General features: G+C 34.3%; 1 protein-coding gene across 2 annotated transcripts in view; it reads right to left on the bottom strand.

The window, feature by feature from the left end:
• The window catches only part of NELL1 (neural EGFL like 1), a 1,037,291-nt gene that overhangs the window by 780,842 nt on the left and 237,378 nt on the right, over window positions 1–19,071 (bottom strand). For both annotated transcript variants that reach the window (XM_049781002.1, XM_049781004.1), the window contains exon 5: window positions 11,708–11,804. In XM_049781002.1, the coding sequence (XP_049636959.1) occupies window positions 11,708–11,804 (97 nt within the window). The remainder of the gene's footprint in view (window positions 1–11,707; window positions 11,805–19,071) is intronic.

Here is a 19,071-nt window from a genome sequence, read left to right as displayed (position 1 = left end):
ATTGAACCTGGATCTCCCACATACAAAAAATGTTCTTAACCTGATTAGCTATTTCTTTGTCCTCACACCCCTCTCAATAATATTTTTAAACTTGGTAAGAATGATAATGGAGGTGAAAAAGTTTTTATGAGGGATACTGTGATGGAAAGCTTGCAAAGATTCCTCTCTCCCTATGTCTATATATTAAATGTTGACTTTTTTTTTCAGTTCCTCAGTTAAGGATTAGTCTTACGTCAGCGGTATGCAAGGCAAATGCCCTACCACTGCACCACCACTCCGGCCCCCTCAGTTAAGGATTCGTTCATTCCAATTGTTTTACCTTGAAATCCAATGATTCTTATAACCTACACAAATATAGAATATATCTTCTCATGTGTGGAACACAAAGACACATGGTAGAGGAATAACAATTGGCCAATGATGATGTGCTCTGAAAGTCAATAAAAGAGGTGGGCTAGTTAGAGGTCTCTCGATAGACACATTACAGAAGGAATAATAACGCTTAAGTAGTGGTTGTATGTTCAGGAGAGCTCACTAATCTACATCTTTGATGCTGAGGGAGAGGGACAATAAAATAAAAGAGAATGGAAAAGGAGAGGAAGTGAGGGAGCTAGGGAAAGAGGGAAGAAGAGAGGCAGGAAAGGAAAGAAAAGAGAGAGAAAAGAGAAATGATGCACCATTGTTCATAACTTAGATTTACACAGCTTCCATGGATCTTCCTAAAGTGAAATCAAGAGTTTTCACAGATATCTTATGAATATTGCATCTTGCCCTGCACATTCATGTGACTATCAACACAGGAGCACTTTTGAATATCTAATTGATGAATTAATATCATAATTAATTATTATATTCAATTCAATTATTATTAATTTTTATTGTGTATCCAAATACATATTGGAAGCTTTTTCTAGCATTATGATAAAAATCAACAGCATCAATATATACATGAGCTTTCTGATTTTCCTAATCATCTAGTGATAAATATATCTTCTTTTTATTGACTAAGAATGTCACCTCAGTTATAAATCAAGTGCTCTCATCTAATAAGTGACTTGCCTATTAGGTTTGCTTGCTTCATGTCTTTATCTTTTTTGTGTGATATCACAGTTTATTGCAAAACTTTAGTGAGCCTTCATATCTGAAAGGGCACATCTCTCTGTATTCTTCCATGATATCTTCATTATGCAGAGTCTACTCTTCCTTATGAATTTTTGAATCAGCTTGAAGCTGCTGAAAGGAAAAGAATTGCTTAAAACTTATTAAAAGTTTATTAAATCTGGAGATCAATTTCAGAGGCATTGACAGATTTATTATTTTAAGCCTTCTTTTTGGTATGTCTATCTCTATTGAGGTCCTCTCTAATGACTTTCAACAAAATTTTAATTTACTTTATAATTGTCTGAATTTTCTCTTTAATACTTTTTATAAAGTATGATATAATAAACAAAAATCCTGTTTTACTGCATTTTGCTGCTTCAAATGCTAACAATGCAGATAATTTTATCTTTGGTTGAGGGTAATCTTGGTAATTCTATTAACTTCAAGATACTAATTTCTATGTAGACAAAGATATAATTTGCGACTAATTACAATTTTTCTTTTATGTCCTTAATATTTTTATTTTATGTTAAGTATTCTCTATATTTTATTGAAAAGAAAATGATAATAGGCATTCTCATATGATTCTTAATTTTAACATAAATTTCTTAATAATTATTATGTTTGTTTTCTGTTTTTTTATCACTTTATTTTTTATATTTTTTATTATATCATTATTTACTCACCATGGCTACAAACATGTTTAAAGTTGGGTTCCAGTCATAGAAAGTATACCTCCCTTCATCAGTGTAACCTTCCCATCCCCAAAGCACCTTATATCCCTCCTTACCCAGCCCCTGCCTAACTTCAAGACAAGCATTCTCCTTCTCTCATACACTACCATCGTCATGTTAGTTGTTGCTGTAGTTATTTCTCTAACTGCACTCACCACTCTTTGTGGTAAGCTTTATATTGTGGGCTGGTTCCTCCAATCCTCATCTCTATTGTCTCTGGATATTATTATCATATTGCCTTTTATTTTTCTTAAATATCACAGATGAATGAGACAATTGTGTGTCTGTCTCTGTCACTTAGCATGATCAATCACATCAAGTATTACCTATTGTCCCAAATATTTCATATTTTCCTGCAAGAGTAGTATTATACTGGCTCTAAATAGCACAGCTTCTTTATCCAATCATAAGGTGATGAACACAAGTTATTTCCATTATTTTGCAATTGTAAATAATGTTTCTATGAACACATGGGTGCACATTTTCTTCTTAACTAATATTTTCATGTAAAATAAACTAATCTGAATACTTATATTTATGGAATGTTCTTTTATTCTTTAAAAAAATACTGGTTAGCACCATTACCCTCAGCCCAATTTGACTCAACCCAGTAATTTAGTTCATCAGCTAGGTATTGTTGTGAACAGGTTGGAGGAAACAAGTAGGGCCATTCATGTAACTCAGGGCCATGGGGATTATAGAGGGAATAGAGTAGTTTACAATGCCAGGTATCAAACTCAGGCTTCATGAATGGAATCCTTTGGCCATGCTTATTAGAAGCTCAAAGTTTAATGTAATCAACTGCATAAACTTTTAAATGATAATTGCTTTTATATCTTATTTATGGAATAGTTTCATATCCAAGGTTTTAAATATTTTACCTGTTTTTAATCTCTACTGGTTTACCATCCAGAATTAGATCTATAATTCCCCAGGACTTACTTTGACTATAATGTGAAAAAGTTATTTTTTTCCCAAAGGGAAATTTTATTGACCCAGAAATTCAGTGAAAAGAGCATCGTTCCAGCAGTCTTTAATACTGCAGTGCATATTTTCATGTATGCATTTAAGGGTAATTAAACTATGTAGTCAAGTTTTTGGATTTAGAGTTTAATATTACTAGAGTACTACAATTTTATTATGCTTAGTTTGATAAATTTTTCAATCATGACATTACTTAAAATCTGTGTTGGGCATATGCAAAGTAAGCATCTAATATTCACAATTAAAACTAAAATAAATCTATCTTTTCATTTACTTTCTAGTGGATACAAGATCTTAGGACATTTTAAATTAAAAAAAATCCCTAAAATTGAAACTAAACTATAAATTTAATATTTATGTTTTATTTTTTCCAAGATAAGCATTTTATCATTGATACCTAATGATCATATGCATTTTGCTTATTCTTAACAACCCATATACTTTTTCATATGTAAAATTAATTTAATGAATACTAATTGACCATAAAAGTTATTATCTTGGGGTCGGAGAGATTGCACAGCGGTAGGCTGTTTGCATTGCATACAGCCTTTTCAGGATGGATGGTGTTTGAATCCCAGCATCCCATATGGTTTCCCATGTCTGCCAGGAGCGATTTCTTAGCACAGAGCCAGGAGTAACCCCTGAACACTGCTAGGTGTAACAAAACAAAACAAAATAAAAAGTATTGTCTGTAAAATGAGAATTTTATAATCATACTAAATAACAATTAAACTACGTATATGTTGTTATATTGGAACATTATTTACTCATAAGTTTGAATATGTTTATCCTGCTGTCTTGTGACTGTTGTTGTTTTGTTTGGGGGCCACACCTGACAGCGTTCAGGGGTTACTTCTGGCTCTGTGTTAAGAAATCACACCTGGAAGGCTCAGGGGACCAGATGGGATGCCAGGGATTCGAACCCCAGTCTGTCCCAGGTCGGTCCAATGCAAAGTAAACACACTATCGCTGTGCTATCACTCTGGCCACTATCTTATGACTAGTGATTTTATTGTTTAAAGGTGAGCTCTTTGAATATGGGACTGTCATAATGAAAAGGAATTTATAGTCCAGTATAAACCTTCAAATATACATACAATTAATTTGCAGTGAAATTTCCAAGAACATAAGTTAGAAAAAGAAATGCCTGTTCATTCATATTCAATGGAAACAGGTTAGACACATTTAAAAACAGAAAAAGCAAAAAACTGAACCCTTATGTGGCAGTGACATAAAAGCTAATTCAAAATAGATTATGGAATTTATTATCAGACTTTGGTCCATAAATCACAGAGGAAAACATCCTCCATGTACTAATTTCAGTTGTATCCTCAATGATTCAGCTGTAATGGCAAAGACAGCAAATCAAGAACTTATTTGGGTCTACATCAACCTAAAAAGTTTCATCACTGCAAAAAATAAAGCACTAAATAGAAGATATTTATAATCCATACATTTGATAAAAAGACTAACACCTTAGATATATAAAGCAATCACAAAACTCAACAAGAAAAAAGCAAACAACGGGAATCAAAAAAACAGCTCAAAAGATTTTTTTCTTTTTATCTTTTTTTTTAAGGTCGGAGGAAGGAAGGAAGGAGAATGCAAAGAGGGAAAGTAAGGAAAAATGGAGAGCCAGAGGAGCAGAGGAAGGATAAAAGGCAGGACAGAGAGAAGGAAAAGATCGACTCAAAAGACTTTTTGCACATGCTTTGAATGCAGGAGTCCCAAGTTTGCTCCCCAAAGTCAGATCATTTATGGAGGGCCTCTGAGCAGGTTTGATCAAAGATAAAAACTGTGGTGTACCCCAAGACCCACCAAAGGGAAGATGGCTAACAGGAGATAAGATGCAGGGCTAGCAAAAATATAGCTGAATGCTTAAAAGGTTGACATAGGCCACACACCTGTGGTGGCTAGGGCATAAATAAAGATGATTCTTCCTGATGGCTGCGTGTGAGTGAGTAATTTCACCTGGGCCTGGAACTCGCCGGCTGCATGGAGGTTGCAGAGCCACGTGGGCTGGATGGCATCCTTCACCATCCAGCCCCATCGTTATTTATTTAACACAACAAAAAACAAAACATCAAATAAAATGGAGGCGAAGAGCAAATAGACATTTCCTGAAAAAAGATATACATATAGCCAATAGTGATGTGAAAATATTCATCATCACTTATTATAAGTAAAATGCAAATGAAAATAAAATAAGATACAACCTAACATAATGGCCTAAATGGACTAAAATAAAAATGGTAATCAAGGGCCAGAGAAGTAGTACAGCTATTAGGGATCTAGTCTTGCACAAGATTCACTCATGTTCAATTTTTTGGCATTCCATATACTTCCCTGAGCACCTCTAGAACTGATGACTGAATGAAGAGTCCTGACCATACTGGATATCACCCAAAAAATAAAAAATGAACCAAATCAAAAAGGCCAGCAACAGCTAGTGCGGACAGAGATGTGGATAAGAAACAAAAACTCATTTATTCTTGGTGGGAATATTTCTGGTTCAGCTTCAATAGAAAACATTGTAAAAACTTCTAAGAAGTTAAAAATAGAACAATATGATCCAGCAATTATGCTCCTTGACTCCTATGTCAAGAATACAAAAATACTTCGAGGTGCAGAAGCTTCTCAGCTTAATATATTCCCATATGTTAATCTCTGCTTTCACTTGTTTGGAGAGTGCAGTTTCCTCCTTGAAGATGCCTGTAGTCTCAATGTTATGCAGTGTATTACCTACGTGTTGTTCTATATACCTTATGGTATAAGGTCTGATATCATGGTCTTTAATCCATTTGGATTTTACCTTCATACATGATGTTAGCTGGGGGTCTAAGTTCGCTTTTGTGCAATTGGCTAGCCAGTTGTACCAACACTAATTTTTGAAGAGGCTTTCTTTGCTCCATTTAGGATTTCTTGCTCCTTTATCAAAGATTAGGTGATTGTGTCTGGGAAACATTCTCTGAGTACTCAATCCTATTCCACTGATCTAGGGGTCTGTCTTTATTCCAATACCATGCTGTTTTGATAACTATTGCTTTGTAATACAGTTTAAAGTTGGGGAAAGTAATGCCTCCCATATTCTTTTCCCAATGATTGCTTTAGCTATTCGAGAGTGTTTATTGTTCCAAATGAATTTCAATAGTGCTTGATCCACTTCTTTGAAGAATGTCGTGAGTATCTTTAGAGGGATTGCATTAAATCTGTACAATGCTTTAGAGCCACCCACTGAGTGGGAGAAACTATTCACCCAAAACCCATCAGATAAGGAGCTAATCTCCAAAATATACAAGGCACTGACAGAACTTTACAAGAATAAAAAAACATTTAACCCTATCAAAAAATGGGGAAAGAAATGAACAGATACTTTGAGGAAGAAGAAATACAAATAGCCAAAGGCACATTAAAAATGCTCCACATAACTAATCAGCAGGGAGATGCAAATAAAAACAATGATGAGGTACCACCTCACACCACACGTCACGAAGAATAAGAACAAGCAGTGTTCTTATTGGCGGGGATGTGGAGATAAAGGAACTCTTATCCACTGCTGGTGGGAATGCCATCTAGTCCAACCTTTCTGGAAAGTGATATGGAGATTTCTCCAAAAACTGGAAATTGAGCTCCCATATGATCCAGCTATACCATTCCTAGGAATATACCCTAGGAACACAAAAATACAATACAAAAATCCCTTTCTCATACCTATATTCATTACAGCACTATTTACCATAGCAAGACTCTGGAAACAACCAAGATGCCCTTCAACAGATGAATGGCTAAAGAAACTGTGGTACATATACACAATGGAATATTATGCAGCCGTCAGGAGAGACAAAGTCATGAAATTTTCCTATACATGGATTACATGGAATCTATTATGCTGAATGAAATAAGTCAGAGAAAGAGAGAAAGACAGAATAGTCTCACTAATCTATGGGTTTTAAGAACAATGGAAGACATTCTTGCTATAACTTGCAACAAAAGAGTGGAGGGCTGGAAGTTACAGCCCACTTCATGAAGCTAACCACAAGAGTGATGAGTTTAGTTAGAGAAATAACTACACTGCGAACTATCCTAACAATGAGAATTATGAGGGAAATAGAAAGCCTGTCTAGAGTACAGGCAGGGGTGGGGTGGGGAGGAGGGAGATTTGGGACATTGGTGGTGGAAATGTTGCACTGGTGATGGGGGAATGCCCTTTTATATGACTGAAATCCAGCCAGAATCATATTTGTAACCAAGATGTTTAAATAACATGTTATTTAAAAAGAATACAAAATATACAACATTAAAAATATGTACACCTGTTTTTTATAGGACTATTTACAAGTTCTGGAAACAGCACATGCACCCTATAAGTGATGCATAGATAAAGTAATTGTGGTGTATGTTCACAATGGAACACTAAGCCATAGAAAATATGAATTAAATCTTGCATTTTGCCTTTACTTGGAAAAAACTAGGTGGTTTTATGGTAAAAAAAAAATGTCATATGGCCTTGTAATAAGACACAGCAAGGGAACTATAACCAATGAACAAAAAGACTTCAATTTGGAAAACACAATTAAAGTTCCTGGGCCAGAGAGATTGTCTTGCATGTACCCAAGATGAATTATACCTTGAACCACGTATGGCCCATGAAGCAACACAGGACTGTTAATTGATTACAAAGCTAGAAGTAAGCCCTAAGCACCTCTAGATGTAGTAGTAGTAGTAGTAGTAGTAGTAGTAGTAGTAGTAGTAGTAGTAGTAGTAGTAGTAGTAGTAGTAGTAGTAGTAATAATAATAATAATAATAATATCTGAGGTTACCAAGTATGGGGCTAGGGACAACATGAATCTACAGATAGGAAGGTGAGGAGGGGATTACTGGCAATTAGCTTCTGATAATAATTCAGTAACTTTGTAACCCAAAATCATAAATATTAACACTGTGTAAAGCAAGCTATCTTAATAATATAATAATTTATAAGTGAAATTCAGGTGCCAAGTAGCATTTCTTCATTGTCTTTTAAGACTTACATATACTTGTAAATTCTCTTCTTATATTATCTTCATTTAAACCTTGTAAATACCAACATGACTGCAGTTGGATTTCAGTCACAAAAAACACCCCCCTTCACCTGTGCATTATTCCCACCACCAATGCATCCCATCTCCCTCCACTCACACACCCTACCTGTATTCGAGACAGGCATTCTACTTGTCTCATTTATTAACATCGACTTCATAGTTTTAGTGTTCTAACTGCACTCATCCCTCCTCGAGATGAGATTCATATTGTGATCTGGTCCTTCAGGCCCAAATCTCTGAGCATTATTACAATAATGTCTTTTATTTTCCCTAAAAAAACCATTGATAAGTGAGACTATTCTGTGTGTGTCTCTCTCCCTCTGACTTATTTCATTCAGATTTCATTCAGCTTAATAGTTACCATGTCCATCCATGTGTAGGAAAATTTCATGACTTCCTCTCTCCTGACAGTTTCATAATATTTCATTTTGTATATGTAGCAGTTTTTTTTAGCCATTCATCTGTTGAAGGGCATCTTGGTTATTTCCAGAATCTGGCTATTGTAAATAGTGCTGAATGAATATAGGTGTGAATAAGGGATTTTTGAATTGTATTTTAGTGTTTCTAGGGTATATCTCTAGGTGTGGTATAGCTGGATCTTATGGGAGCTCAATTTTCAGTTTTTTGAGGAATCTCCATATTGATTTCCATAAAGGTTGGATTAGACAGCATTCCTACCAACAGTGAATGAGAGTTCCTTTCTCCCCACATCCTTGCCAGCATTTATTGTTCTTGTTCTTTGTGATATGTACTTTGTGATGTTTCCTCTAAAATCTGGTACAAGACAAGAATGCCCCCTCTCACCACTCCTACATAGTGCTGGAAGTTCTAGCCATAACTATTAGGCAAGAAAAAAATATCAAAGGCATCCAGATAGGAAAGGAAGAAGGCAAGCACTCACTGTTTGCAGATGACATAATTTTATATTTAGAAAACCCTAAAGACTCTACCAAAATGTTTCTAGAAGCAATAGATTCAGAGAGCAAATTGGCAGCCTACAAAATTAACATGCAAAAATCAATGGCCTTCTTATACACCAATAATGATAGAGAAGAAATGGACAACAACCCCATTCACATTAGTGTCATACAAAATCAAATATATTGGATTCAACTTAACTAAAGATGTGAAAGACCTATACAAAAAAAAAAAACTACAAAACCCTGCTTCAAGAAATAAAAGAGGACACAAGAAAATGGAGACATATACTGGCTCATGGATTGACAGAATTAACCTCATTGAAAGGGCAATACTCCCCAAAGCATTGTACAGATTTAATGCAATCCCTCTAAGGATATCCATGAGATTCTTCAAAGAAGTGAATCAAACACTCTGAAATTCATTTGGAACAATAGACACCCATGAATAGCTAGAGCAACGCTTGGGAAAAGGAGTATGGAAGGCATCACTTTGCCAAACTTTAAATTGTATTACAAAACTATAGTCATTAAAACAACATAAAATCTTTTGTCTGAGTCTACTATTCTGCTAATATGTCTAGGATATGACTTTTTATTTATCTATAGATTATAAATATAATTAACTTCCTTTCTCTTCTTGCATTTATATTCTTTATAAACTTCAGAATAGCCCTTAAATGTGGGCTGGAGCAGTGGCACAAATGGTAGGGCATTTGCCTTGTACACACTAACCAAGGAAGAGCCGCAGTTTGATCACAAGTAGCCCCATATAATCCCCAAAGCCAGGAGCGATTTCTGAGCACACAGCCAGGAGTAACCCTGAGTGTCACTGGGTGCCCCCCCAAAATAGCTCTTTTTTTTTTTTTTTTTTTTTTTGGTTTTTGGGCCACACCCGGTGACGCTCAGGGGTTACTCCTGGCTATGCGCTCAGAAGTCGCTCCTGGCTTGGGGGACCATATGGGACGCCGGGGGATCGAACCGTGGTCCGTCTCCTAGGCTAGCGCAGGTAAGGCAGGCACCTTACCTCGAGCGCCACCGCCCGGCCCCCCAAAATAGCTCTTAAATGGAATATATTTTCTTTTTAATATATTTAAATGTATTAAATATTTACCATATTTGACTCTGTGACTTCTTATTTGACTTCTTATTGGCTGTCAATGGGCAATAAAACATTAGTAATTGCAATCAAACAGATCCTTGTAAAGAATTTGTACACTGTTTGCTCTCTTATATTTAGGATATCAAGATTTATATATCAAATTCTGAAGGTCCAATGATTTATAGTGATGGTTATCATTAATAATAAATAGTATATAGTTGGAAGTTTCTGAGAGAAACTCTCTAAATTTTCTCACTCAAAGGAAAAGCAATGTTAACTATGTCCTGTGATTTAGATGTCAACTAATATTAAACTATTAACTATTTTCAAAATATAAAGATATCAAATTAGTTTGCTATGCACCCTAAACTTGGACAAAACTGTGTTGATAACTCAAGAAAATTATAATGAATGAATAAGTAAATTAATGGATGATGGATTGATGGATGGAAGAATTGAAGGGAAGAAAGAAAATTAACAGTAATGCCTTGGGGTTAAAAGGAGGTACTAAAATCTACAGATTTTAAAAAAGGTCACAGATGTCCATGTCCTTCCTTTATATAAAATGACAGTTGCTTACATATATCTTATGCCCCCAACTATTTCATTGTCAACTGTAGATAATTTATAATATCCAAGGCAATGTCTATTCCATGTACTATATTGCTTAGCCAAATAATAACAAAAATTTCTGTATACCTTGATAAGAGGTAACCATTTGGTCTAAGTATAACATTTTACAATTTAGATTCATAAATTCACATCCATACATGCAGAAACTGAAGATACAAATTAAAATGGACATTTGTATATTTCACTACATTAGTAGCATTAGTAGACACCTATGGTTTTTCATTTTTCTCTAAGCTTTGTGCAATGAGGAAGTTTATAAAACATTTGTTCTGTATAATCAAAAATTTATACATAATATAACAGGAAAATTAAATATCCCTGCCACATTTTAAAGGTAAAAGTTTATTATTATATCAAAAATAATATCATTATAAAATTTCATAAACTTTATCTGAGGTGACCAAGCATGATAATGCTTAGGAACTATGCCTAGTAAATACATGGGGTTATTCTTAGTACAATTTGAGGGGTCATGTAGAGTCCAGGATTAAAAATGGGCTTCCTACATGCTAAACACATACTTAGCATATTAAGCTATCTCTTTAGCCCACCCATAAACTTTTCATTTAAGTTCATGTTATTAATGTGTCCTTATATTTCTCAGATAAAGTAATAATATTAGAAAATTTTCTTTATAAACAAGAAAATCAAAGTCAAAATACATTTTCTGTTGTATAACTAGATACCTATCACATGTAGGTTAATATATTCTTTTATTTTTTGTTTGTTTTGGGGGCCACATCCGATGATGCTCAGGGGTTACTCCTGGCTATACACTCAGAAATCACTCCTGGCTTGGGAGCCCATATAGGTCTCCAGGGATCAAATCAAGATCTGTCCTGCATCAGCCACGTGCAAGGCAAATGCCCTACTGCTGCGCCATCACTCCAGCTCTGGTTAATAAATATTCTGAGAATAAAGATTCTTATGTCCTTCTGGATTTAGACAATGAGAGATATTTTGAGAATCCATTATATTCTGCACCATTCATACCAGGCAGTTGAGTGAACTATGTAAACTTGGACAAGTCATGTAAATCTCTGACAAAATTCAAAGTACATACTTCATAGCAACATTATTGTGACAATTATGTAATCTCAATTAATAGCACATTTACAGAGGTAAACATGTGCTGAAATATAAAGTAGGACTTACTTTGAATAAACCATGCTTTTGATTGCGTTGACCAAGCCATAAATTGCTTCCCGGAGGAAGGTTGGTGTCAGGAACATCAATCACTCGTTCATAAATCCTGTAAATATAAAGAGCATAGTTACTAATGGAAATGTTCAGAAGCAGAATCAGAAAGTACACAAGCTTTTTCAAATAACCCTTGCATTAGGTCCTGAGATAATGAGGTCAACTCATGATGGAGGCCAACTTCTCAGAACTTACTTCTGACTGTCCTCAGACACACCTGGTGAAGTACAGGGTGCTTCATATAGTAGGTTAAGGATCAAATACTGGCCAAGTGCTTGCAAGGTAAGCACCTACTGCTGTACTCTCTGGTCTCAAGTCAATATGTTTTAAATGACAAGTTACAGAAATGTAGAAATCAATCATTTTTATCTAAAAATATTTAAAAATTTTAAATGTTTGTGACATGGTTTATAATTTAATATAATTATATTACAATTTATTTATTTAAAATAAATAAAATAACAATAAATAATTAAAATTATAAAATACAATTGTATTATAATATATTTATTTAAAATAAATAAAATAACTTTAAAAATAAAATAATAAAATAACTTTTTAAAATAAAAATTCAAGAATTTGTTTTAAAATTATTTATTTGAAAAATAAATAATACTTTAAAATAAATAAATTAAAAAATGTAATACAATTGTATTAAAATTTATTTTTAAGTATATAACATTACCCAACCACCCATAATACTCAAGTAATAATATCCTTCTTTATGGTCCCTGGATATCCTCTTCTCTATCTCTCCTTACCTGATATCACCTTCCCACTGCAGTTAAGTTCAGTTTTGCTCAAAAAGTTTTATACTTACTTCCATTGATCACTATTTATTCTCTTAACTGTCTCTTTATTTATCATATATGAGTAATATCATCTAGTATTTTCTTTCACTCTATAACTTATTTTGCTTACCATGATTACCCTGAGCTTCATTTAAGTAGTATAAAAACACAAAGTTTTACCTTTTATATAGCCAACTAGTATTCCATTGCATAAATATACTATCATTTATCCACTCATCTTCTGTCGATTGTGTGGGTTGTTTCACAAATCTAAATATAGTAAATGATTCTTCAATGAACATAGGTGTGCATTTAATTTTAGAGAGTATTTTGGTGTTCTTTAAATAGTTGTCAAATAGTACACTTGCTAAATCATATGATAGTTCTATTTTTAACTTCTTTAAGGTTTCATATTATATTCCCTCCAGGTTGACCCAGATGACATTCCCACCAACAGTGGATATGGGTTCATTTTTAAATGTAACATCCTTACCAACACTATTTGTATCTAGCATCTTCTAGAAACAAACTAAACAACACTATTTGTTTCTATTCCTTTGGTGTAGACCAGTCTCACTGGTGTGAGATGGTACTTCACTTCATTTTGATTTGCATTTCCCGAAGAATCAGTGATGATGAACTCTTTTTTCTGTATCTGTTGGTTGTCTATATGTTCTTTTCAGACAGTATCTATTTAATTCTTCTATCCACTTTTGACAGCTTTTTATTTTATTGCTGAATTTTCTAAGTATTTTATATGTCTTGAATATTATCTCTTTGTCAAATTATTTCCTCCATTCAGCATGCTGTCATTATAGTTTAGAAATTTTCAATTCCAGCACAAATTTAATTCTTTTTTTTCCTTTTGGTTTGTGTACATCATTTGATGATGTTTCCTGGTTACTCCAAGTTTTGTGTTTGAAAATCATTCCTGGCAGTGCTTAGGGGACCAAGTGATACCAGGAATGGAACTGTTGTTAGTCAGTTACGTCAGACCTGCTTTGTTCTTTTTAACCTTTTGTTCTTTTTATCTCTCCAGCTCAGAGATGTATTTTTAGAGTCAACTTGTAATAATAGGATTTGTACCATATACGTTTTTTCCATATGTACCTGTGCATGCAAGGCAAGGAGAGTCTGGTGTAAGAGGTAATCACTCCAGCGTGGTAAATGGCAGTGTTAATAAGCAGAGAAATTTACAGAAGAGGCTTTTCAGTTGAAATTTACCTCTTAAAATGCCCACCAGAATTATAGTTTATATAGGGGACCTAAGAGGATCCAATTAGCAAGTTTATATCGAGGATCTAGAGAATCCAGCCAAATATGCAATCCAGAGGTTTCAATAACATTATTTCAGAGTTAGGAAATGGGGTATGTAACATGTTAAGGGAAAAGGCAGTAGGTAAGAAGTCTTTATCTGCTCAGATAAACTGAAAATTCAACTGGTAGCCATAGGCCCTTGATGATCTCCTTTATTTTTTTGGATTTGTTATCCAAGTATGTTATCCTTCCTTACTCAGCATCCTTTATTGGTAGGGAAAGAAGAGAGTAAAATATTTGCATACACTGAGAAATGAACTTTAACTCTGAGTGAAAAGTTTGGTCCCCACTACACATGAAAATGATTAAGTTTTCAAGACCAAAAATGAATCATCTAGTGAAGACAGTGCAAATGTGTTAAGTAGTGTTGGGATGAGAAGTCCAGTCTACCAGGATCCACAGTTCATCACTTTCTTTTAAGCTCTTTGACTCCTTGGCTTTGGTTTATTTGAGTTATTTCTCCAATAACCTTTTGTCCCTCTTTAAACAAATGATTAACAGTTGCACAGATGGTATTTTGGCTACAAATCAAATATCTATAAAGTCACCAACTAATATGCATTTAGTTCTTTTTATTCTCTGAGTTTCACATGAGGCAACAGGATAGGAACAAAAACAGACATACTAAATCATAGCCCCAAGTAAATTATGTACCTGAAGAAAATCTTATGATACAGAAATGCAAGCTAATAATACAAAGGAGCAGCTGATCCAAGATATTTGGAAGTATCAACAGAATCTAATTAATACTTAAAATGTCACAATCATTCTAGCAAGTCCCAAGTCCTTAGATTTGTTCATTTTAGAAATAGTCCCAGCAGTCACCACTGAACACAGGTTTCTAGTTCATACCTAGAATGTACCTTCCAAGACCTGAATTCTGAGAAGGGGCAACCAGAGATTATCTGAGAAATGAAAATGCCCTCGGTGGCTCAGAAAATTGTAAGTGGGGTGAGATATTTAGTGACCATACTGGATTTTCCGTTTCTCATGATGACCCTGTTCATTTCCTCAATTCCTTGGTTCTTGCCCAAGCAGTTGTGGGAGGAGTCATCATTGTCTGGTAGGTTCAGAGGTCTAACAACTAGTCAGTACCCCCTGATGATTCAGAATTGACTGCCTCTTGCCAGATCGTAATATATTCCTCCAGGAGCTCTCAGAAGAAAAGTGTGAAAGAGCTGATTGTCCAGTGTGTCAAGCCAAGTGAATGATTGCAAGACTGTTGCTGTTAGGAGCTGTCACACTAAAGCTTTCTATCTTAGCAGCATCGTCCATTTCTCTTTATTTTCCACAGAAAGCTTGCTGTTTCCTAACAATACATGCAAGGAATTTAACTGACAAAGCCTTCAATATGCCAGGTCCTTTTCTACTAATTGTCTTTCCATTATACATGGAGACTCAAAACACAGCCAGGAAAAAAATCATTTCATTTCAAAAGACAGGCTATTTTCACCCCAAAATTCAAAGTCCCTTTTCTATGTTAGAAAGAATCATTAAGAAAAAAAAAGCAATCCATCCTCAAAGCTCTAACACAAGAACCTGTAAAAACGTCCTGTGCTTTTTCCTGGTAGCTGCACAAACCTAAAACAAGTCAAATTTATGGTGGAAGAGGAATGCATAAGTTATAGCAGATAGCCTTGATAAAATTTACTACAGTCATTAACAGTGTCAAATATGCAAGTTACAAAATATGGAAAAGAAAAAAAAAACAAAATATGGAAAAGAACACACAAAATTATTTTCTCTGAAGAAAAATCAAATGCAAAATTATCTGTGAACTCTAAAGATAATGCAAACCTGTATAACGTTGGTGAGTTTAAGATGGTGGCGAAGAAAAGAGAAATTGCTGTATTTAGGAGAACACACATAAAATTCACTTCTCCATTATTATTTTAGTAATAATTTAAATTCAATTTAATAATTACATTTATAATTAAAATTAAATGTAATCATTTAAAAGGTTGAGCTACATACCTTAAAACCTTCATTTTTAAACATTTTTATCTGTGAGAATGAGAAGTGTCAAGAACACCTGATTTTGAGGTACTGCACACACATGCTCCACTAAACCCAAAATGGTGGGTCTGATGGAATGAAATTAAAGATATGGTCATGCAACAGAAATATAAAAGATGGCAAGCTCCACATTTTATCTATAGGGTCGCAGCTTATCCAAGAAGCTTAAGACTATAATCTCTTATGGACATAAAATGGACAAAAAATAGTGTAACCTAAGACAGCACAAAACTAGACCATCCTCATAGGATCCCACATAGGAACACACATAGGGTTGACATAATGTAGAAGTATGAGTATTCACCTGCAATATTGAAAGACTAAAGCACAACACCTCTCTAATATATTTTAGGAGGAATTCTATGTGACAATAATTAGGATATTCAATGAGTTAAAGAAAACGATAGAGGCAAATTCCAACAAGATAGAAAGTAAGAGAAAACTTGACACAAATTACTATGCAGAGCCTCAAAAATTCTATTCAGAAAAGACATTTGCACTCCTATGTTCATTGTACTCTATTATTTATAGCCAAAATGTGGAAACAACTCAAATATTTAAAGAGATGACTGGATGAAGAAATTGTATTATATGCATACAATGGTATACTACTTAGCTACAAGAAAAAATGAAATTGTGCAAATTGTTGCTACATGGATGGATATGCAGAGTATCATGTTCAGTGAAATCATATTGAGGCTATATAAGGCACTCTTTTTTTTCTTTATCTCTTTTTATTTTTAGAGAGAGAGAAGAGAGAGTGAGAGAAGAAAGAAAGGAGAGGGAGGAGAATGAGAGGAGAGAAGCAAGAGAGGAGAGAGGGAAGGAGGGAAGAGAAAGAACCAAGGGCCGGGGTCATATAAGGTACTCTTAATGCTCAATAGTAAAAACAAACAAACCCACTCAAACTTGGGAGAGGAGATGAAAGGCACTTACTTAAGAAAGTCATAAAGATAAGTGGCAAGCTTGCAAAAATATGTTAATCGTTTATTTTCAGGGAAATGGCAATGACAAAGTCAAAGACAATAAAATATGTCACACCAGTAAGAATGATCCATATTAAAGTCTAGAAACAGTAAGTGCTGGCAAGGATATGGGTAAAATGAGACTCTCATTCATGTCTGGGGGTGACTTTTGATCCATATTGAAAATAGATTTAAAAATTTCTCAAAAAATTTAAGAGAAGTTCCATACAACACTGCAATCCATTTCTAGAGAATCTACCCCAAGAACACAAGAACATTAAGTACATACAATCTGTATCTCTATTCAATACAGACATATTTACAATAGCCAACATCTGCTACCCAAAAATAAGAGTAGAAAAATTGTAAAATACTACTCTGCTATAATAAAATATTAATATTGAAATTTGCTGCACCTTGGATAAATTGGAGGAAGTTATACTAAGTGAAGTAAGTTAGAAAGAAAAGGACAAACAACCAAAGACCTCACTTATAAAAGAAGTATAAAGAAACAGAGCAAGTGATTAGATAGTTCTTAACAGAAATAAATCCTGAAACATAATTAACAGAATTTTGTACTATACTATAATATGAAGAGGCTAAGTATGTAGGTGGGAGAGGATTTGAAGGATTTAGAGATCAATGGGGAGAAACACATTAGGATACTTGTAAAAGGATTATTTTTTACACTCTGGTGCTGTGTGTGTATAATGTATCAGCATTGTGAATATAAACAATAATATTTACACCATTTCTAAGAAAAATAAATAAAAATAAAGTGTACTACATATATTGAATATTATTCAGTCACAAAAAGAAATGTATGAACTATGGTGAAGAGGTGTTAGTATTTTGGTGGTATGTGTGGTACAGTAACACTAGCACCATAAAACATGTAAATATTTGCACTCTCATAAATTTGTTTTACAACAATAAAAATTGTTAAAAGGACAAGAATTTTCCATGTTTAATAGTTCAAAGGGTTATAGAGCATGTTTTGCATGTGAAAACCCCAGGTTTGATCCCAGGTATCCATAGGTTCCCAAGCACTTTAGTGAGTATTGCTTCAGCACTGCTAGATTTGACCTAAAAAGTTAAAACAAAAATAATTCTATTAAATATATCACAGAGGCAGAGAAATAGTAGAGTGGTTAAGGCTCTAGCCTTGTCCATGACTGACTGGTTTTATCCCTGTACCCAATATGATCAGCTAAGTCTACCAGAAATAAACCCTGAGTAAAGATCTAGAAGTAAACCCTGAATACATTTGGCATGGCCCATAGGACAAAATAAGTAAGTAAACAATGATAGCATAGGCTTGGGAATAAGTTTTACACATATTGGATTCAATCCCTACAATCACATTGTGTCCCAATTGCTGGGTGTAGCCTCCGAGATCCCCAACCACTATTGCTGAGGTGGTTTGGCCAGAGTGATAGTACAGTAGATAGAGTGCTTGCCTTGCTCTGTGACAGCCAGGGTTCAAAATATTTCTGTCACCAAGTGGATGACCAGGCTTTAATCTCTGGCATGACATATGATCCTCTACCAATGCCAAGAGTAAGCCCTAAACAATGTCACATGTGCACCCCCCCCAAAAAAAAAGTATTATGTGGATGTTTCACTTACTGATTTTTGAGAATTAAATTATATAAAATATATTCTGATACAATACTTTTCACAAATATACTGCTACTGAACATTTTTCTTCTTTATTTTTTCTTCTCTTGCATTTTTTATTAATCATTTTTATTTTGACCTAAGTGGATTACAAATCATTCACAGTAGTATTTCAGGTACATAGTGACATTGAATCAGGGGCAATCCCAGCACCAATGTTGTCTTCCCTTCACCCCTGTTCCCAGCATGCATTTCATATCGTCCCTCCTTTGCCCCATGGGCTGGTATTATCAGTGGTCCCTTCTGTGTCTATCTTGTTGTAGATTGGGTATCAATTTTGTTGTAGTTGGCTTTGGATTTGGTGTTTAAGTCTGATCATTTTTTTAATTTCTACTCAATGTTCATATGACTGTTTGGTCTTGGTGCCCTCCATTATTTCCCCCTCTATTTGTGAGGCAGAACCAAATGGTTCAAGTTATGTGGTTCTGTTTGAAGGTAAGAAAATAAAAAAAAAAAGAAAAAGAAAAAGAGGAGCAAAAAAAAAAAAAAAAAAAAAAAAAAAAAAAAAAAAAAAAACCAGAGAAGTTTTTCTAGAGACTATAGAAATAAG

This window comes from Suncus etruscus, chromosome 9 (genome assembly GCF_024139225.1).
Source record: "Suncus etruscus isolate mSunEtr1 chromosome 9, mSunEtr1.pri.cur, whole genome shotgun sequence".
NCBI classification, from domain to species: Eukaryota; Metazoa; Chordata; class Mammalia; order Eulipotyphla; family Soricidae; genus Suncus; species Suncus etruscus.
This window is presented reverse-complemented; position numbering and strand designations above follow the sequence as displayed.